Source organism: Sturnus vulgaris, chromosome 5 (assembly GCF_052056855.1).
Source record: "Sturnus vulgaris isolate bStuVul1 chromosome 5, bStuVul1.hap1, whole genome shotgun sequence".
NCBI classification, from domain to species: domain Eukaryota; kingdom Metazoa; phylum Chordata; class Aves; order Passeriformes; family Sturnidae; genus Sturnus; species Sturnus vulgaris.
In genome coordinates this window covers 60401248-60423903 of record NC_142247.1, presented here as the reverse complement: position 1 = coordinate 60423903, position 22656 = coordinate 60401248, and the positions used below count along the sequence as shown (strand labels likewise).

Here is a 22656-nt window from a genome sequence, read left to right as displayed (position 1 = left end):
TCCTGCTCCAAAAAGTAGCAATTGCAACACATAAACTGGCAGAGAGCTCTTTATTTCCTCATATTTTTTGGTACTAGCCAACAGTAACTTTTTCAAAGCAAGGAATAAACTTCTTACTTATCACAATAACATAATATTCTAATCACAGGAAGTATTGTATTCATCCAACAGTACACTAAATTCTCTTTAATATTTTTGCAATAACTTTCTGCTGAATTAGAAAGAAAAGATAATTAAAGTCCCTTACCATTTTGTTGTGACAAAATTGCCAAGGTACTAGCAGCTGCCTGAAACACTTCTTTTGAAGAGGAGTGCATCAGCATGGAGAGCATCACTGCTCTGTCTATTGGGAACCTTTCAGAGAGAAACAAATCACTGCACATTGACTGTATTACAGCAGCTACTTCATAATTGCAGTTCAGTTTCTTAAAAAGGTATTATGTAACATAATGAAAATTTCAGGTGATTGTTCTTGGTTTCTAATATGTTTCCAGAGCAACAGCTGACAGAAAACCCTTTGTAACCTATGCAACTTTGTCTAGTCCAAGTCTCACTGAATTCCTTTCAACCATGTTTTCCAAGGGACCTGAGGTCCAGAAAGGGGTATAAACAGGCTTACAAAAATGGAGTGACTAAAATTTTAAGGAACTCTGAGAAATAGTTTAATTAAAATGGAAATCTGTGTCTTATCCATGCTAGTAGATTCTCCCTAATGAGGCAGCATTCTCTCTACAATGCCTTTTCATCTGATTTGTGGGAAAATGAGCACTGCTTTTCTACACTCTTTACATGCTAGGTAACTCAATCTTGTCTGCTTTCCCAATTCTTACATTCTTTATCTCTGTTGCAACTGAAGACAAAATTCCTTATGAACTGCAAAAATTAGCTCTAATAGACTGTGTTCTGACCCTTTCTGAAAACACCAGCAGATTTTCCTGAGTTAAGGTTAATGCACTTTGGAAGAAACTTTCCCAGGTGTGGTTGATCATCATGCATTTCACCCAGTACAAAACTAAAAATAAATGAAAAGTAAAACAAATGACTTAATAACAGGCACTCATTTCTTTCATTTCCAAAAATCCAGTTTAAGACAACACTGACTGATTATCTCCATCTCCAATCTTCTCATGAAGGTTGCGCTGATACAGAAACAGATTTTTCAAAGCCCAGCACGCAGCCTCCTAAATATAAGCCAAGACAAAAAGATTATGAAAATATATCTTTAGAAGATCAAAAACATATGAAAAATCTCAAATAGTTTGACTGCTTTTCAGTTCACAAAAGAGGTACAAGGTACTCTGTGTAGAAATACAACAAAATGTACACTGCCACATTCTTTATAGCACAGATAGGCCCAAGTTACAAATGTGTGACCATCTCATTATTTGATTTGCATTTTGATATGGATTTTAGGCTAAGATTAATTCTTCTGCTGATGGGCCTGCGTTTGGCTGTTGGATACAGAGAAGGTATGTAAACTGCAATCTTTGCATGGTCAAAGTTTCAGGTACAAGCCTGATCTTAACTACCTACATTTGATCCAAAGAAAACTAAAACCTCTTGAGATGAACAAAGAAATGCAAGATTTATTCTAAATCTAATCCAGACATTAAGGCCTTTTTTTGCCTGAGGATAGAGATGAGAAAGATGTGTTTCTAAACATTTTATTCAATACATAATACAGTCTTTCCATATTCCCATCATCCATAATTTCTCACCAGCACATCTGTATTTTTTCGGTGCAGTTCTAATGCTCTGTAACATGCTTCCAACCAGCATAACTTTTCTTCCTCCTCCTCTTCTTTTCTTTCCTCTAAGTCCCGGTTTAAGAATATTGTTTCAGCTTGAAATATAAAATATTTACAATAAATTCTTACTGTGGAAACAAAACATCCATGTCTTAACCTTTCTGTAGTCATGGAGGCACCCACACTGGCAATGTGTGAAAATCAGTGGGAAGAAAACCCTTTTCTGGGAAGGGAGAAATCTTTTGATATAAACTGTGAGACAGACTTGAAAAATGTCTTCAAGGTTATAAAGGAAGTTAAAAACTTAACTGTAGTGTAGTAAATGAGTCACATAGTTGCACATTAGTCTAAGCTTTGGCTCTGAAAAGACCTGCATGTACCTCTTTTTGCCATATATTTATGTGTAGAATGCCACAGACATAAAATATAATTGTGAATCATTTTCATGGAACCACTTACTACAGAGCCATCTACACTCTGAAGCAATGCTGTTAAAAAACAAAATGCAAATGGCAGTTGCTAAGAGAGAAATATCTGGTCCCAGAAAGTGCAATAGAATTTGAAATATATAATTTTCTACCTGTGATTTTTCAGCTATTAAGGGAAAGAAAAAGATACCAACACTGAGCATAATATCTGAGGCATAATGGAATGTGTACTGATTTCTAATCTTTGCTATTTTGGGGACTCTTACACAGCATTTCTACTGACTTTTACATGGAGCAATTACTCAAGGACAAAGAGGATCAGATTCTTAGCTTTTCCCCTCTAGCTAACTAATTTCTGTCTGAACTGGACTTGAGGAAAAGTTTATATCTTTTAATTGATTTCAGAACTCAAGCACAAACATTGATTTTATGTTGCTATCAACTGCCACAATACGAGTACTGTCATACCTGGCAAGCACAACATCAAATCAGTGTTGTTATCACTGGAGATTTTATGTTAAGAAGGGATTATCCAAAATTTGTCAATGAATAAACAGTTTGCTCTGTTCAGATCAGTCAACATAACTTACCACCCCTGAACATTGTGCAGATGTTGGGCATATGATATGAACACAGTCTTATCATAGTGAAACAACAAACTGTAATCATGCAGGAAATCCAGCTTTGTTGAAGCTGTCCTGCCTGAGGCTTTTGTGTTAAAGAAATGGAGTTTGAAATTATTACAGGAAATTACTAGAATGAAAAAAATTAACAAGTAGACAGAGATTTACTCACTTAGAAGAGCTAAACAACTGAGAGCTGCAGCTTGCAACTTTGCATTTTCAGGATATGTTGCAACAGCCTTCACAATGACTTCTGGAACCTTATGTAATACTAGGATATTGAAAAAATTTCCTAAAACCAGATAAGATATCAAATCAATACAAACAGATATTTAGAGCTTTACATGCATTTAACATAAATTTCTCAGCACATATTGCACAAACTTTTTACCAAATGTTGGTTTACTTGTTACAGGGCTTGACACACCAAAATTTTATTTGTGGAAAGAAGAGGTTAAGGGTGAAAAACAGTTGAGGTCTACATTCTTTGTGGGCCTTTTAATTTTATTTTTTTTTACAAGAGGCAGAGGGATAATGCAAAATGAAACACATATTGTCATCAAAATAAGAAAAATACAGTTGGTGTATCACTTGCAGACTTCCTTTGCTTCAGGATGCAAATGCAGTCCGGGTCCTGAATTCCTGCAATTATTTGATTTATCCTATGACACAAGTAATTTAATCCTAGTTTACTCTCTGTTTTTTGCCCTCCTGATTAAATAAATCAAGGCTAGCATTATAAATATAGAATAGATTCCTTCTGGAACAGAAGAAAGCCTCTGGAAAATAAATATATTTAAAGCATAACAATTATTATAAGTTGCATAGTCTTTTGTATTACAGGCTGAATATAAGGCACTCTCTAAAAAGCAAGCAAATTCAAATAACTTCCTTGTTTGGAAGTACCATGCAGAAAATAATAGACCAACACTCACTTTGTCAAAGATGGTTTGATAGCTATGGTTTCTATTTTGATATTCAATTTCATTTAAATCTCGATTAGCAAAAATGAGAATCAGAGTAGTAATGTGAAAGATCAATTGTGTTGTAATGTTATATCAACATTGCTGTTTTTCAACATATTTTAATGGAAAAGACATGTTTGTGTAAATGCATTACTTACCTAAAGAAATTAATAAACTTAGGCTATGTGATGAGTAATTCTGTTGGACTTGTGGCTGGCCAAACAGGTATCAGCCAGTTAAAATTCCAAAGACAGTCAAATCTAGGATAGTCATTACCAGATTAGCAAGAATGCATGATGGTGATTTTGGAAGCTAGCAGATGCTGACTTTACCATTTCACTGCCAGTTAACATAGTTTTAGGAAGACAGTGTCCATCAGAATAATCTGGAAGGCAACAATGGCTATACAAATGAAAATCTTCCAGACTATTTCCAGGAGCACCTAACAATTTCACATCTGTTCCCATAACTGCCTAGTGCTGTGAACACCTCTTCCATAAGTCTACTACAGTAGCTCTTTATTAAGATGAGGGGCTCAAAGAAGAAATGGATCTTGTGGTTGCTTTCCTGCCAGTCTTCATTGTTGGTCAGCATAAACACACAGCAAACATCTGATTGAAATCAGGCTGGTTGCACTTACAGCAAGATCAAGGCCTTTCAACCAAGTTGCTTGTGTCCCCACAAGTCCTTGGTTTCCCTGCCTATCTTCAGTTAGCCTTGCACAGCAAACTGTTCAAGGTTAGCATCATTTCTTGCCAAAAACCCCCTGCAATTACCACCTCAGCAGCCACCACATCTTGAAAATCATATCTGGCTTTCTGAAAGCAAATGGGAAGTTGCTCTGGGTTGCACTCAGGTCTGATGTGTATTTTCTACCATATCTGCATGAAGAAGTGGAAACAGATGGGTAAAAGATGGGACCGACTTTATTATGGGGTATCATGCACTGGCACCAGCATCTGCAGTAGCTTCAGGACACCACCTGCAAAAATTGGGAAGTCTAATTCTTGAAGAAGAACCAGCCATGGAGTGAGGGCTGCTCAGACAGCTGTCTACAGTGGATTTGTATGCAGTAGGGGGAAAAACATATTTATTTTCATTTGAACTTCCTACTACGTGGTTCTTGGCAAGTGCTCAAATGGATTTATTATAGTCACAAGTGTGAGAACAGAGTTGCTAAGAGGCACAATTTTTTGTCACTGACATAATTTCTCTTGACATGACACCAGCCCACTTTAGTCCAGACAACCAAAGTGCTTTTGCTCAAGTCAAGGCAAGTCCAGATCCCAGTGATTCATTCACTGCTGCAGCATAAGGGGGCCCCAAGACAGGTATCATCACTGTCAGGAATGCAGCACAGGTCTCTGAAGATAAATGCATTGCAAGGAGGGAAACTACAGTTTCAGAGAACACTTTTCAACTAATTCTGTACACCAGTTGTTACTCACACATTCACCACTGGCACTTCAAAAAAAGAAATATCCAAGTAATTTTCTTCTTTTCTGTAGTAACTTTATACAGAATTGGACCTACTGATTTCCCATTCTCCCATTGTGCTTCTCACATTTTTCATCTCACTATTTCCTCCTAACTTGAGTCCTTCATGGCAGCTGCTCTTTGTTACTTATATTTACCACATAAGGACACCATATTGACTGTGGCCAGGGTTTTGCATCATTACATGAGGATCTATGCACCACCCTGAGGATTTACTGGAATAGCAGTTGTTGCCTGTAAACGCTCCCAGCTAACTCCAACTCTTACACAGTCAGAATAAGCTGACTTTATATAAACAACTTTGTGAACTTACCCAATGTAAGCTTGTGCAACAAACAGCAACTCACTTCCTGAACTGTTTCACTACTGGGGAAACTTTTCATCGTTTCCACTATAACATTGTAGCAACGAACATTTCCCGACATGAGCACTTCAACATTGCTGGCTAAAGAAAGAAACAGAAACAAAAACTGCTTCGTAAGAGAGAGAAAAAAATCGACTGGATTCTAATTCAAATTTAGTTAAATTAATTTATTTAGAGAACTTTGACTACATTGCAGTTTTTATCTTGCATCTTTATTTCTTAACATGGCCATAAAACACATAAATGACAACGAACATTTGGAAATTATTAATTAAAACCTAGAGAATGGTAATTAAGGTAATTACATAATTACGTAATTAGGATTTTTCTTCCTATCTTGGCAGTGGTTTTCAATATGCAGTCAAAATTCAGATCAACATTTTTGGTTTTCTCCCTTTTTATATCAGGCCATGTAACAGAAACCTCCTCCCAAACTAATCTTAGGTAGCTATTTTCTTAAACGTGAACAAACTATTTTGTAAGTACTATATCAATCTTATAAATGGTGTTTCTAATGTGATTGTGATCAAGTACACATTTTACACTATTTCAATAATATTCCCAGGGGCATAAAATTAAGAAACAATTTAGAATTTTTTTTCTCATAAAACTTTTTGTAGTAATTTATGTGATTTAATCGTGTATTTCTGAATTTTTCTTCTTTTTTAAGGGGGCAAGTTAGGAAGCTATTATTTTCATATAAATGAGTTCTACTGTATATCTGTTTTGTACTGAAGGTACTGGAATATATATCTAATGTTCCTGCAATATTTTGAAAGCCATTATACACCCTGTATTTCACAGAATCACAGAAGGTTGACATTGGAAGGAACAGCTAAAAGGTCACTGTATCTAACCCACGTGTTCAGGCAGGGCTGCCTACAGCAGGTTGTCCAGATGGCTTCTGAATATTTCCAAGGATGGAAACTTCACAGCCTCTCAAAGAAAACTGTGCCAGAGCTTGGTCACTCTTACCCTGTTTACTGTTTATTACTCAGGCCAGATACAGAAACCAACAGGACAATCATGTGAGCCCATATAAAGACAGAATGTATCCATTCCAAGTGAGGACAGAGTGATCCCACATATAGGATTTCAGGCAAAACAGCAATATGGTAGATAAAACACACATGAATAGCATATGAAATATGAAAGCATCCTTGTTGTATTTCTATCCAAGGTATGAGACAGAATAGGAACCCAAAAAACTTTGGCCAAAATCCTGGTCCAAATTAATGAAAGGGACTCCTGTCACCAACTCCAAGGGAGTCAGCAATACTCTGCTGAGGTCTATACATTTCTTAATTGTTCTTTCAACAGCTTGGCTTCCCTGGATACAACATAAGAGAAATATTCACAACAGTATTATTAAAGGTAATTACCATTTTTAAAAGAGCAGCAAATCTTTAAAATAATACATCTCTAAATATTAAATAATGACAACCTACTTGATGAAAAAGCAAGCTCTGAGTGGGAAGCATTTCTGAAGCACTCTATGTGATAATGAGGAAGGGTACCTTTAATGCTTTAATATGACAGCAATTTATCATGTCATTCTCAACTGAAAACACACATGCCACAAGACAGTACTGCATCACTCCACAGTAAGTTATGATTTCAAACGTGATACTTATGAATATAGTAAAATAGTCAGATGATTCCAAAATTGATCACTGTAGAGACAGTAGAATGAAGTGCAGGTTGAAATCTGCAAGATCCAAGCAATGGGATACTTGCAGGGAGTCACTGTTTCCCAGAAGAAGTTAGAGAAAAAGAGGTGGAACAGATCTCATTTAATCTTAACCACCAAAATCTGGCAATCTAGGTTCTCTCAACAATTGATGACAAGATCTGAGCATTCTGTTCAACTCATCCCAGATGCTTTAGGGTTAGGTAAATTTCCTCTTGAGGTGACTATTTCTCCCTGCCAAAAGAGCCCAAGCCTGGCTGGCTCCCTATGCCTGTCATTTAGATGGGTAACATTGTGTGATCCATCACTCCACTTTGGAGAATAGTCAGCAGCAAAGCATTTTTCTCATACCACAAATACTACTGAGATTTAAGAGTTCTTGTACAGCATTGGAATAAACCCTTATCATACAATTTCTTATGACATGAGCCAGAACCAAGTCTAAGGATGTACTAAGGAAAAAAGGCATAGTGAGGTACTCATTCTGGAGAGAGACTTGAACTTCAGAGAGGGGGGAGACACTTTGCTCCTGGGTAAGTTACAGCGTATACTTACACTGAATTATCTTCTCCATGGTGCCTTAAAGGAATATATTTTGTTGAGTTCTTGAAGGACGTCACCAACCAAAGAGTATGAATACCAGCTTTGCACTTTCATGTGCAAGTAGTCTCTATTCTTCTGGCTATTTTCAATCTTTCACATTAGAAATGAGAGTATTAAATACCTGCTTTAGAGCAGGTCTTCTTCATGCCTTCTCTTGTTACACTTTACTATTTATTATTTTGAAAAGGACTTAAAATCTGGTATCCTCTTCCCTAGAACACGGCAGTAACTTCTGGGCCAGGTAAAATTATTTCTGACTCAAAGAATACTAAACTTTATAAACACAAACTGGAATGGCAAGGATTTTTAGAAACAGGAACTAGATAGCTTGGAGTCTGATGTAATGTGGAACACTCCAGTCTAGTTCTTGGTCAGTAGGCACTCGTGGGGCCAGCACAGTTCCTACAGAGCCAGACAAGATGCCCAAGCAAGACTTTGTAAGTAAACACATTAAAGGAGGTACAACATTATGTCCCTCATGAAAGGCATGGAGAGCAGAACCCTGCTCTATGCTTCCCAAAATTTGTCAGCAGGAAGCTGACAAAAGCGGCCTCTGTGTCAACAAGATCAGATTGCTGTCAACAAATTGACACAAATCATCAAACACATTTCTCAGGATCTGATTTTGCATAGAACAGGGACTGTTGCTACCAGAAGACAAGAGATAACAAAGACATTTTCTTCCAGTCTTACTGCACAACACCTGAGGACACTGTAAGACTCCCACATGCACAGTGCTTGCCATTGCAGCCACCACTGAATGACCACAGCAGGTGTCTGAACTCAGGTATCTTTTCCCAGGCCTGGCCACTGAATTTGTATGGGCAATTTTCCCGTTGTGGGACAGACTTTGCCAAGAATATCCTTTGCCTGTGACCTGAACTCATTGAAGATTTATTTAGTCAATAAATATATCTTACTTTTCAAGTAATAAAAGATAATAGGGCAGGGTCTTGAATTTCAGGTGTGCAACCATGATAAGCATCTTTGCTATCACTTACTCCAAGTAGAAGAAAGCATTTTTCTATTATTTAGGAGAGATTTCTACTTTAATGGTTAAATATAAAAAATACTCCACTAAAAAAAAAAAAAAAAAAAAAAAAAAAAAAAAGAGATTTCCCAAAGAAAACAGGAAGGTGATTTTCTGGCAACTCCCAACCAGTTCTCCAAGATTTTTTGCAATTACACAAAGATCACTTTAACTGTGGGAGAAAAGGAATTGAAAATAACTTCAAATACTTACGTGGACCAGCTAAGGAATGTAATGAATAAAGTGCAGGAAGAATCACCTCTTCTTTCTCTGGAAACTCTTTAAATACTTTCAGTATGATCATATGATCCTTGCTTTCAACAAATTCAGTCAGCTGCTCTTCTGTAACTAAATTGAAAGGCAAGAGATGCAGTATGTTCTGAGGAAATAATTCTTATCCTGGTACATCCTGAGAAAAGACAACTGTTTTTATCAAGTTTCCTTACATTTATTTTCTATGTTTCACAGAAAGTAAAGTACTCTCCATGTACTTTCATGATTATGACTTTTTTAAATAAAAACTGAGCTACTTTATAAACAACTTTTTCTAGCTTACACACTATGTAATTGAGTTCTGACTTTTAAATGCTACCTTGTGAATATGTATTTTAGAAGTCTTTTAGCCTATTTCACAGAATGGTAGCCCAAACCAAGTTTCCACAGATAGTTCAAAACAAGGCAGTATATAAGTGAGGGAAAAGCTAAGCATGTAATCAAAAAAAAAAAAAAAAAAAAAAAAAAAAAGCAAGCCATTTTGTACGCTCTGATTTTATTTAGTTATTTAGTTATTCTTTTTTTTTTTTTAAATAATGAATTTTTTTCCATAAAGCCAGTCTTTAATAATATCATACCTTAATGGCTTAAGGTTTTTCCCTTCCTGGCCCTTGTTATTCATACTGACATAATTGTCTGCTTGTGCAATGAACCAGATAAGGGAACCGACCCAGGATGAGAAAGAGCACCTTTTAAACTTCACAAGCAGATTTGTTTCCTGAATCTGGTTCAAGATAAGGTCATGCAAACATCCACATAAAAACCGACAAGGTGGCCCAGAGGTAGAGAAAATAAGGTAGGAGCAGCCTAGGAACTTGTCACATTGGTGCTGCCATCAAGAAGAAGGTATGCAGGTCTGTACCTGCAGATTTGTGAAAATCTGGCACTTACAAAAAACATGCACAGAAAACATAAGAAGTTCAGACTTTTGTGCAGACTCAAGAGAAAATATAGCAGGGCAAAAGTATTTAGGCACAGGAAAAGGAACAGAGAAGATAATTTCAAGCATACATGAGAGAGAAAGACTTAAAATAGCAATTTAGAATGGTGCCAAAAAGAACCAATCTTTGAAGCAAAGGACTACGGCAGAGCAATAACATTTCTCAATATTTATTTTGAATCAAGAAATTCACTTCAAAGCAAGGGTACTTCCAGCAGTAACATGGATAGTTCCTGAGATTTTTGCAAAAATTCAATACACAGTGACTTAATTTTTTAGAATAAATGGGAATATTGTATGGCCACATGATCACCTTATAGCACTATCATGGTAAAAAGGAGAACCAAGTAATTTTCTAAAGTACAAACATTTTGCTTGATATTAGAACTGTTCACATTACTAAAATGTACCAGTCTTTAAATGCACAATCCTGTTTTTGAGAATTAAAATTAAATGTCACTATTCTTTATTCCAGTTACTGACCAATGTTAAATCCATATATTAAGTTAACTCTGGAATCAGAAATGAAGGGAAATTTTGATTTTTTTAAAGATACCATATTCATTGCTCTAATTTATAGAATTTGTGGTATCACTTGGAAAGTCTGTTTTGTACTAGCTCATTTAAGAAGAGACATAATCCACAAACCAATATGGAATGTAAAAATCAATTCATTGCATAGAAATTAATATCTGCCATCCCTCCTAATCTACACATTTTTCTAACATCATAAACTACAAGATAAAATACCTTTTTCAAAAAGTTTGTGTAATGCTTTACATCCATGCTGCTGGATCTCTTCATTTTTAGGGAAGGTGTGCATGGCATTAAATACCAAGGAAAACACATCCACCTCTTCTTCCAAGAGCAGGAAAGCAATTATGTCTGAACGGCAGAAGAGATTGCATATGTTGCACTGATTATTTCTCAACATTTTAACTGAAACACTATAAATCAAAAATTCCTTAATACTATCCTGAAGTTTACTCTGACAGTTCAAATCCAACTTTGTATAACCCATGACAAAGTTATCTCTTAAGGTAGCATTTTATAATAGCACTGATGTTCTAAAACTTTACCACCAAAAGACAGTTCACACCTACCTGATAAAAAGGTGCAAAATAGTGCTCTTATTATTTTGTATGTAAGTATAAATGACAAGTGACTTCATGGACTAAAATGGAGAGAAAAATCCAGTCTGTGCAGTCACACACTTTGTATCAGCTCTGTGTTTTAAAGGCTTAGATGAAATAGGAAAGTAAAGCACACAATACCTGACATGAGGAGTAGATTTAATGCTTTTAGTCCTATTACTGAAAGATTTATATTTCCTTTGTGGACTGTAAGCATTTTAAGAATCTGCCTAAAAATTAAAGACAAAAAAAAAAAGGAAAAAAGAGTTATAGCTAAAGAAATATTGACACATACAAATTTTTATCAAATATATACTTTGAAAACAGAAGTAGTTACAGAAATTAGCAAAACCTTAAAAAGCTCTGAAATAATTTTTAAAAAACCTTTTATTTCAGTTTATATTTTTAAAGTTACAAATGAAATAATACTGCAATTTCAACTATTAGTTGATAATTTTAAAGAACTCATAATTCATTTAAATAATGATGCATAATTTATCCAATTGACTTTAATTTTTAGTCAGTTATATAAATTAATTCTGCAGGGTTATCTAGGAGATGGATACTCTCCAGAGCAAGGGTTTGTAGAGCAGCAGGGAGTGAGGACAGCACAACACTGCTCTGCTTGCAGCAAGAGCTCAGCTACACTGGACAACCAAGGCTCTGGTGGAAGAGAAGCAGCAGTTTCCCAGCTGAAGAACTTGAACAGCATCTTGATGAACTCTATTCTACGTTTCAGCCCCAAAGCACTTACATGATGCTGGACAAATTATTAAAAAGAAACATTTCCTAGACTGCCAATTGCACACTCTCTATTTTCTGTAAGTCTGTTCTGACTTGTTAAACAGAGAGAACCAAACAGTGCCAAGCACTGCAAAATTCAGATCGTGTATCAAACTGGGCACTTAAAAAACAGTAGATATTTTTAACACACTTTACTCAAACTGTTATCTATAACCCTAAAAATCTGCAATGCCTCTTCAAAAAAAATTTTAAAAGCATTGATATCACACTGAATGAAGCATATCTCAAAAATGGGGGGGAACTGTAATTAAAAACGAACTTAAAATTCATAGTCTTACAAAAACTAAATAAACTTTTATTATTTTACTTTGTCTTATTTTAGAGAGCTTGATTCTGCAATTTTAATAATCAAATGTGAATCTTTGCATATATAATATCTAATAAAAGTAGGTCAAGAATATCAACTAAAGTATCACAAACTACTGCACAAGCTATCTTATAAAACATAAGCAGCACTTGAAGTTTCATCCAAATTTCGTACCCCAGCTCTGCCAGTGATGCTGTTTGCCTGGCTAAATTTATAAGCTGGAATTAATGTATCACTGTTTTCCCTTCATACTATGATGCTGCTAGTTTCTCTCTCCTCTGTTATAGCTATGATGACCAAAGTAGACACGAGAGGCAAAATCCAAAGAGAGATATAACATCAGTTATAGGTATAACATCAATTTTCTAAATTTACCTTTAGATAATTCCCTCCCATATATCCTCTCATTTGAAGTATAATCAAGAAGAATGTAAAACTTTCTAAACTTCTTCAGTTGTAGGAAAGTTTAACATAAATGATTACAAAACATCTCATGAAGTCTACTTAAGCTTGTGGAAAGAATGCAAATACACTGAAGGAAATTCTCTTTCTCTTCACAGTGATAGCGACTATTTAATAATTTATTACAGTCTGTCAAAAACATTTAAATGAATAGCAAACTACCATTTGCAAACATAGCTGCAGTGTAGTCAAGCTGGATTATAGCTGCGAGACAAAAGAAAGAAATGTTTTTTCTAGTTTAATATTCCTGATCTCCTAAAATAGTTACACACACAAAAGGGAAAATCTCTTGAAAAAAAAATGACCTTTTCTTCTCTATTGTAATTGTTTCCTGCCTTGCTGTAAACAGCATGTATTCATTATGGTGTTGATTCACTGCAATTCTAGGACCATCCATGCTCATGGAACATGAGACAGAATTAGCTGGCTTGCTCTGCCTTTGGCACTGACAGAAATGCCTGAGCCCACTCCCACACTAAGGCTCTCCACAGCAAGGAAAACTGTCAACATGTCAGATAGGGATACACAGTTGGCTGAGATACTGGTAGTGAGAAGGAATCATGTACAGCAATGCTATCATCAGATCTTCAGTGGAGTTTGAATTTAAAAAGGATGCTTTGTTAACTGCACACACTGTGTGGGCACTGTGGAGGCTGTGGGAAAGATCAGTCCCAGAAAGTAATTTTTCTGGGACTTGAGAATGAGCAGCAGTATCTCCAGCTCTCAGGATAACTTTTAGTCAGTTAATAAGCTTTTAAGCTGCCAAAATAATTGTAACTAGCATGTGCAGCTTCAGCTCAGTTATTTCTTGTTTATGAAAAGCAACCCAAAACACTTTTGCTTTCCAACAAAAACTGCCAACACATCTTTCAAGGAAGTTCATTCCCTTACTGACCATGTATTCTAGCCACTATAAAACAAATAAACAAACCCTCCCAAAATCAAAATGCACGTTCATACTCTTTTTCACTAGCAGCCTTTCCAAGGAAGGGTGTGGTGTGGACTATGGGGGCAGATTCATGGGGTTATAAGGCTGTAAGTGCTTGCTGCTGTCATTATCAGCCCTGAGGGCAGCAATCTGTCCAAGCAGGAGAACACCTAACCCACCCCCATGTGCATCATGCCTACATCTGCAATTAGCATTTGTGCTATTGGGCAACAATTCAGCAGTCTATGTGGGTGCTCATCCCATCTAACCACAGACATCCAGAAAACGCTTGCTTAGGCTTCCTTTGACAGCTGATGGACAAGAGCTGAGCAAGTCCAAACCACGGCTCCATTTACTAAAAAGACAGAACAAACCATCTTTTCTGAAGACAATTGTATCTACCGAATTCAGACAGTTAGGTGATTAGTGTAAATACTTACCTTTAAGACAATAGTAACACATATGACCAAACCTCCTCTTCTTGATTGACACTACTTTAGGTTTGTGGATGCAATTCCTCACATTTGAAAAAACACACGAACATTCAGGTAATACTGCCTCTGCCAAGAAGGTTACTTAGGATGGTTTTTTTAACGTGTAAGTGGAATTTTACTTTCTTTACCAGGTACTTAAATACACAGGTAAGATCCCTGTTTGTGTATGTCACATTCTGAAGGATGAAGAAATGCACAAAAAAGCTGATGTAATAACTTTATATATTTCATTGCATATATATGCTGCCAAAATGACCAAGCATTCTGGCAGACTCTTTCTATACAAAATACTTACTGGTGAACACCCAATACTTCCCAGTCCTTCCCAACATCCTTAGGAGCTATGTTTTGTAGAGTACTTGGACAAATTTCTATTAATTTACAAAGAAGTGACCAGCCCATCTGTAAAACAAAAATGCAGCTATTTTAGAATAAATATTCTGCTTGGAACTTCTGCATTGTCTTCTAATACCCTTGGCTTTTGCAAGACAGCTGTTCTGTTACCTAGCTAAATCAGTTATGAAAAATTAAATAACACAAGACAAATGGCATGGAAAGTTAAAAGATGGAAGTAAAACATATGCTAATGATTCTGATTGCACTGCTTGAAGGAAAACATCACTCTCAATCTGCTTCAGTACTGCTTGAGGATAAAGGGCACACAGTTAAATAAGTTGCTGACAGACAGAAACATATGATGTGATCCACAGCATATTATCACTGGCCAGGGAAAACCCTTGCACTATTACACGTGGTTCAGCTTTAATGAAAAATGTGTGTTTTCCTAAGAACTTGCCATTTAATTGCAAACTGTAAGGATAAAGCATAGATCTCTAAAATTCTTCAATGTTTTAAATAAGGATGAGATACATAAACAATTACCATATATTTCATATTCTTACCATCAACCCTCAATACTGTGTGCTTTCAGAATGTAAGGAAGGCAGTAGAAGTTTTGAGATCATAAGGAGTGAAAGACAACTAAAACAAATGTATTTGTTCTCAATAACTACATGTTGCATCCTATGCAGATTCTTTGACTTTCAAACATCTGTCAATAATGCCAAAAGCTAAAAATGCTCCTCTTTGATCTTCTGTATTGGAGAAATCTGCTCTCTTACGAATGTTTACAGGCTGATATGACTGAACAGGCTGCAGTGAGGAAGCAGTAAGCAAAATAAGTACAAAGAAATAACTGACAAAAGAAAACTCCTCTGTAGTGAAAGAAAAGTAGTGAACCGTGAAATGTCAAAAGTCAAGATGAAGCAGATTTTACAAAAAGGAATTATAACAGGCATGTGAGTTTCCTTGAGCCTATAAGTAAATAAAAAAGTGGAAGCAGGCTCTGTGCTTTTAGAGTCAAGGCAGAAGATGGTATGTCACAAAGACTGCATAACTGGATCACTTTTCCACAGAAGAGTTATGTAAAGCAAAGAGGGCAAAATGGGACAGCCAACAAGAGGAATGTAAATGGCTACCTCCAAAGAGTTTAACAGCAAAGTTCATATAAAGTGCATGATCCCTAACCCTGCAATCAGTAAGACTAGAGACATAGAATTACAAGTCTGGAAATGTAGAGTCACCCACACGAACAGCATAAGCTTGAATCTAGACAGCTTTCCTGACAGCTTTGTAGAGTGTGCAAAAGGCGATGTAGCTCCCTGGGGACCTGGGGACTGGAATTGCGCTTTTGTCTCTCACATACTTGGTGCAGTGTGAGCATAGCCCACATCTGCAGTACTTTTGTTTCTGTTTCAGTTTAGATTTGCAGAGACAAACGTTTTAAACCAATTACAACCCTAATGTCTGCAGACTGAGCTTGACTATGAGCCAATTTCCATGCACTTTTCTTCCTTGAATAGCAAGCTGCCTTGCCCTGCATGAGACTGCAAATCGCTTACTATGGACGTTCAGGCTGGTTTGGGTAACTGAGTCCTACCTAAGTCTAGGTACCATAGTAACCATCAGTCCAAGATGAGGATATGTAATTCCCTAGCTTTCCATATTCCAAGCAAAACAGAGTTTATCGGTGACAGTCAATCAGGTACAAATTTCAAAAACATTGTAGAGGTGACTATTAATTGATAAACTTAGAAAACATTTTATTTTAGAAGTCCCACTTTATAAAAGCATCCTAACTGTTCTTATAAAATTTAGAATCTGATGAAAACTTGCTTAATTACTTTAGAAAATTCCTTTTTGTATTAACTGTTTCTGATGAATTTTATATTCCCATTGAACATTTGTATTTGGATTGTTAGGACTCCAAGTACTGACAAACATTTATTAGAACTGTGGATCCAGAGACGACCAATGGAAATATCTGACCTGCTGATATGTGGTCTATTTTACAATATTAAAATCACTGTTAACCTGAGGTAACAAAGAGCTTATTAGCTGTTCGATAATTAAGAAAGCAAGGATCTTTTAAATAACAGAAATCCTAAAGATTACAGAGAAAGGAAATAAAGCAAACCAAGATGTCCTTGTCAAGAGGTAAACAGGTCCCCATATACAAAAAAAAATTGGTAGCAGCACTGAAACTCATTATATTTAAATCAGACTCTTTTTGTTGCTAGCATGAATTAATTTATATTGTATTAGGTCCCACCATCTACGTAAGACAATACAGCTCTTCAGACTGCTCTTTTCTCAAGTGCACTCATACTTTGCTCTAGAGTTTCTAAGCTGCTCCAATCATTGCCAGAGAAACTGCAGAAAACTACTCTATTTACTTCAAGACATATATTTTACTTACAGGAACTACTAGCTTTCCACACTAGTACCTTCCTATTTCTGAAGGAGCTTGCAGGGTTTATGCCTGCAGTCTGACTTGGGCCAGTACTTGCCATATTGATCTGCTAGGCAAATTAACCCTGTACAAGTTACTGGAACAGCAGCAACCCACAATGCTTTGTAACCAGTTAAACAGGGGAGGTAAAGAAAATTCTCATTTCAGGTATGTTTCCGACCATGCTTATTCTCTCATATGAGTAAATTTTTTTTACAATGCCAAAAGTAAAAGGAGGATGATTAATTATTTATTCAATAAAAAATCCTTAACAGTGCAAAGAGACTGCACTGAAATCAGGACCTCATTACTTCGCCACTGCTGTAAAATGAGAATTAATTCACAAAGATTACAAACAAATAGCAGTGAATGAAGCAAGAAGGCAGCTCTACTAACATAGTGTAAATGCTTGTAAACATCAGAACTGAATGTGAAAGAAGAGCTGCTCAAGATATTTTATAAGGAATGAGATTTGAGCTTTGCACTGGCTACATGCTGTGGCAACACAACATAGTAATGCAAAGGAGGTCCAGAACTTGTAAACTGAAACACTGTATGACTGCAAATGTAGGCAGGTAGAAGATTAAAATTAACTTTAAAATTCGGCATTAGAATATTTTAAGGGAGTTAAAATGAAAATTAATCACTATATTCCTTATGCAATTCTGAGAGTCTTGTGCTGTCATTTCACACCTACTTCTTGTTGTGATTGATGTTTTACTTCCAAATTTAGGCTTCTGGGCAGAGCTTTTATAAACTGTTATATATCTACTGTGCTTTACCTTGAAAATAACTGCTGATTCAAATAGCTGTATTTGTTAACAACCTGACAATCAAACAATAAAGTAAGTAAAACCTTAAGACACTGTACAAATATTTAGACTTCAAAGAAAACCAGAGATCACTGTTATTTCAGATTAATCACAACAGAAATACAATTTCATACTTAATCTGGATTTTGGGCTTTTGACCTCTAGCTAAGGTCTACTACACAGAAAAATACCCAAACTCAAAATATTAAAATATATTCTTATTTAAAAGGCATTTGCAATATAATTCATGTTTTGCCTTCCAGCTGAATTGAAAAATCCCCAAAACATGCCCAAAATATTGTAACTATATAAATGGACTCAATAATTTACAAAAAAAAAAAATCAAATTATATACACAGAAATCTGGAGCTTATAAACATCCTCTATGCATAGCATAGTCAGAAATTTAATACATGCCTGCCAGGAAGGAGCTGTTTCATATGACAAGTCTGGCAGCTGTACCATAAGTATAACATCAAATTATGCAAGTGCCACACCTAGTCCAAATGGGCCAACGTTAAATTACAGGAGCAGGCAGGCAGGACCTTAAATTGCAGAACTTCCTCTTAGCTAAAATATTCCCCCCTGCCTTTAAAAAACTGTGCCAGCACAAGTCTCAAGGGTATGGCGACATATATACGAACTCATAGTATAAAATCGTGCTTTTCGGAAGTTCGTCTAACTGTGGCAAAATTCAATATGGGCACGTCAAAGTTATATTAGATAACATTATTGGTAATTTAGAACCCTACATTACATAGTAGTCACATGGCTTAACTTTTATTTTCTATTTTGCCTCTTTCTGCCGGTAAAAACAGAGACGCAGCCAGTGGAGTCTGCAATAAGTTGGAACGCTTGGTCCCTTTAAATGTCAGCGGTGACAGCGCCCTTCTACAGCTCAGAGCACTTCACGAAGCGGCCCAGGAGACAGACAGCAAGTTTAAGGATAAATCAACAAGCGGGACAAGAACTTTTATCCCGGGAAGGGCGGCACGTTCGCTCATCCCGCGCAGAGCAGCCGGAGCGCGGGAAGCGGCCCCGGCGCCCGTCCCGCCCGGCCCCTGACCTGCTGCACGCCCGCCGCTCCCGGGTACAGATCCACCACCAGCAGCAGGGGCACGTGGACGTTTTTGCCGCTGAAAAGCCGGGGAGCTGTGGGGGGACAGAGACACACAGAGAGACCGCGTTAGCGACCGACGGGACAGAGCGAGGCAGAGTAGGGCAGGCCAGGGCGCTCACCGCTCTGCCGGGCCGCCAGCTCCAGCAGGTCGCTTAGGGTCTGCACCAGCGTCTCCAGCCGCTTCCTCTCCTGGACGTTCTGGAGCCGGACGACCAGCTTCCTCAGGGCTTGTTCCTCCCCCGCCACTGCCTCCCCCTCCTCGGGGCCGCCGCTGGCCATGGCCGACCCGCTGCCGTCTCCGTGCCCATCCGCCGGTCGGCGGGACCAGCGCAGGGCCGGGCTGGGCGGTGCGGGCCTGTCCCGCTGTGCAGCCCCGCAGTGCCGCCGCCCGGCCGGCCTCACCCTGCCCTCCCGAGCCGCCCCTGCCGCGGCCTCCGGCCCCTCCCACGGCGCTGCTCCATAGACACGGCCAAGGTCCGGCCCTCGCGGGCGGGCGGCCCCCCGTAAACCCTGGGAAACGCCCGCGGGCCTCGCGCAAGCGCCCGGCGAGCAGAACAGGCCCGCGGGCAGCTCCCCTCACAGTGATTGACGAAAGAGCTGCCCAATGGAGCTGCCGAGGTGGACCCGGGGGCCGCCCAGCAGTGCCTCCATGTAAAAACCGGCCAAGGGGCGGCGTGGGGTGGCTGGCTTTGGTCTATGGGTGGGTTGAGCTTTAGGGGAGGAATGTCTGTGATCCTGTGGGAGACCTACACTGAGGCAGTGTGTCCCTGAAAGGCTGCGCCCTGGGGAAGGGTGTGGAATGGGGCCTTGGAAGAAGGGAGGGGAGAGGTGAAGGTGTTTTTAAGATTTCCTTTCCATCTCTAATTGCCCTATTCTAATTTGTTTGGCAATAAACTAATTTCCCCCAATTGAGTCTGTTTTGCCTGCAATGGTGATTAGTGAGTGATCTCTCCCCGTCCTTATCTTGACCCGTGAGCCTTTTGCTATGTTTTCTCTCCCACCTCTAGATAAGGAGGTGAGTTAGAGACTGGCTTTACAGTGAAGCTCATTTCCAGGCGGGGTTAACCCACCACAATCCTTTTTGGTTTCCACCACATTACTCTTGCCTGAAACCACAGATGTCTGAAGTCTTCAGTGTGTATTTTCTACCCACTTTGCTAGTAAATAATGTGTAGTTGAAGTCTCTCTACTTGTTTCAGCTTGCAGCTGGCTCAAAGTTCTGGATCACTTGTAGTTCTTCAGTAAATAATTTGTTACAATTGTAGATTCCTCAGCTAGACAGCTTGATCCTGAGTTAATGTTTCCTCTTCTTTCCCCTTATGTTGGCAAAGAATAAAAAACTGTGCTAGTGTTTCTGAGGTTCCTGAGTAAATACTGGAACTAGTTTCTAGAGATCAGGTATCTCAAATACTAATCTTTCAACGTGTCTCTCAAGGCTCATTCCTCTGCATGTAGCAGTTCTCTGGAGTGCTGGTTGGGGAGGATGCCATCTTCTGCTAAGTCTCTGGAAGTCTGGTAGAGTTTGACAAAAGTCTTCTGAAGCATATTAATTAGACAAAAGGAGAATGAAAAGAATGAAGTAGTCTTGGTAAGCATCTATATTGTAGTTTTCCTAGATTTTTCTAGGAAAATCCAGTGAAGATATATTAGTATCTTCCCCAGAACAAATGGGGAGAATGGGCTCAAATTCAAAGACAGTAAGTTTAGATGGAATACTAGGAAAAGATTCTTTACTGTGGGGGTGGTGAGGCACTCTAACAGTCTTCCTGGGAAAATTATGGATGTCCCATCCCTGGGGGTGCTCAAAGCCAGGTTGGATGGGGCTCTGAGCAACCTGGTCTAGTGGAAAGTATCCTGGCCCACAGAAGGAAGGTTGGAATGAGATGGTTTTCAAGGTCCCCTTCCAACCTAAACCATTGTATGATCTGTGGAAGTGATTAGAAGTTGTGACTGACCTGTCTTGTATTGATGTCTGGCAGGAAAATTGGGCTCTGATAGTAAAGTGTAGTTGTCTGAATGTCATTCTTATCAGAGCATGAGAGAAGGTCAAAGGACTTTACTTCTGGAGCACCTCTTAAATGTTTTTCTGCTCTGGAAGTTTCCTATATTTCTGACCTCTTTCTAATGTTCCATCAGTGAGTGTGGATGGCTTACCATGAAGACCACAACAAAGAGCCCCAGATCTTTAACTAATTGTTGTTTTTCTCTTTGGTCTCCATGTTCTGTTCTCTATCAGCTGCAGCATGTTGTGTTGTTATATGCACATAGTTTGAAAAGACTGTACAGGGTCACAGAATTAACTGGGTTGGAGAAGACCTTTGAGAGCGAGTCCAACCTATGACTAACACCACCTTGTCAACTACACTATGGCACTAAGTGTCACATCAAGTCGTTTTTTAAAACACTTCCAAGGAGAGGGACTCCATTTCTTTTTGGCCACAGGCTATAATTCCACGTGATACAGTCTTCTGATTTGATATAGCAATTTCTATGGCCTCATTATCTGGTATATAATGCATATTGTTATATTTTCTTGAAATGAGTGTAATGTTATGTATTAATGGAGGATGCATTGACCCTTACAGAAACTTTCTAAGTGAACACAATGTTAGATTTGAGTCTACTGTAATTGTACTTTGTTTTAGTTCCATGTAGAAGTTGATTGGGATAGAAGTTTCTGTTGGAATAAGGCTGCAAAGGGGACTCCAAAGGAAGGGGCAAGCTGCTAGAAAACACAACGAGAAGACCCACAAGAACTTTTTTTGTCTGAGTTATGGCCCACATCTAAGGCTCATCCCATTCCTAGGATTTGTTGTAGAAATGAAATCCAGGTTGGAGCTCCAGGTTGATTTGGGTTGTAAAGGGGTGATTTTTACCTTTCGTTCTCAGTCATCTCTAATGTCTCTTCTGAAAATAATTTTCTTGTCTTGGGCCCATTTCCCCCTCTTGGCTACATACACTTTCGTGTTTGCTATGAAATTTTCTGCTTCATGTTTTAATTCAGTCTCTCCTTGATATTAGCCATCTCTGATTGGCTTTTGCTATCAGCTGTGTAGCAGGTCCCTCATTTCTTCACCCTTCCTAGCTTTGGTGTTGACACTGATTTAGATGTTCTATGATGCTTGTAGGGTGAGATATCAGGATGCAGAGAGAGATTCTGGGTCAGCTGTGAAAGGACTGTATGTTGCCGTGTGATAAAAGTATATTTCAGAACTGAAACTTCATCTTTTAGACAGGAGAGGGAGGCTGTGTGCAAGGAAAAACTGTAGGCTGTTGTTTCTGTGTTGCTGGGAAGGAAGGTGTTTTTCTGGAACAGTTCTTTTCCCTGGATCATTGCTAGTTCAGTTGGGCTTTTTGGGGGCAGAACGCTCTTTGGATTTTCTTTCTGTTTCGTTATGTTGGGGGGAATGTATGTGAGAATGATTTTGGAGTTTTGTGGGGGAGGTTCTGAATGGATTTTTGTTTGGTTTTGTTTTCTGAGGGTTTTTTTGTGTCTTGTGTTGTTTTTCTTCCCCCTCTTCCTGCTCTCCCATTGTTTTATTTGCAGTGCTTTACCTGGTGAGCCTGCAGAAGCTGTGTTAGGTATTGCCTGGGGATTCTCCTTTGCAAGCTATTTCTGACAGAGAGCAATGTCAGTCAGGTCC

The 22656-nt window shown here is 38.2% G+C and overlaps 1 protein-coding gene across 3 annotated transcripts in view; it reads right to left on the bottom strand.

Annotated features, from left to right (window-relative positions):
* Positions 1 to 19378, bottom strand: part of LRRK2 (leucine rich repeat kinase 2) — a 63430-nt gene extending 44052 nt beyond the window's left edge. Inside the window, exons 1-11 of one of the 3 annotated variants that reach the window (XM_014868976.2) lie at positions 19132 to 19378; positions 18959 to 19044; positions 14585 to 14691; positions 11436 to 11524; positions 10912 to 11046; positions 9162 to 9296; positions 5575 to 5706; positions 2972 to 3091; positions 1719 to 1843; positions 1102 to 1181; positions 248 to 354 (exon numbers count right to left, since the gene is read on the bottom strand). In XM_014868976.2, the coding sequence (XP_014724462.2) occupies positions 248 to 354; positions 1102 to 1181; positions 1719 to 1843; positions 2972 to 3091; positions 5575 to 5706; positions 9162 to 9296; positions 10912 to 11046; positions 11436 to 11524; positions 14585 to 14691; positions 18959 to 19044; positions 19132 to 19291 (1276 nt within the window). In that variant the 5' untranslated portion in view covers positions 19292 to 19378. The remainder of the gene's footprint in view (positions 1 to 247; positions 355 to 1101; positions 1182 to 1718; positions 1844 to 2971; positions 3092 to 5574; positions 5707 to 9161; positions 9297 to 10911; positions 11047 to 11435; positions 11525 to 14584; positions 14692 to 18958; positions 19045 to 19131) is intronic. The other 2 variants (XM_088165802.1, XM_088165801.1) reach the window with 2 other exon arrangements.
* Positions 19379 to 22656: the final 3278 nt, after the last annotated feature.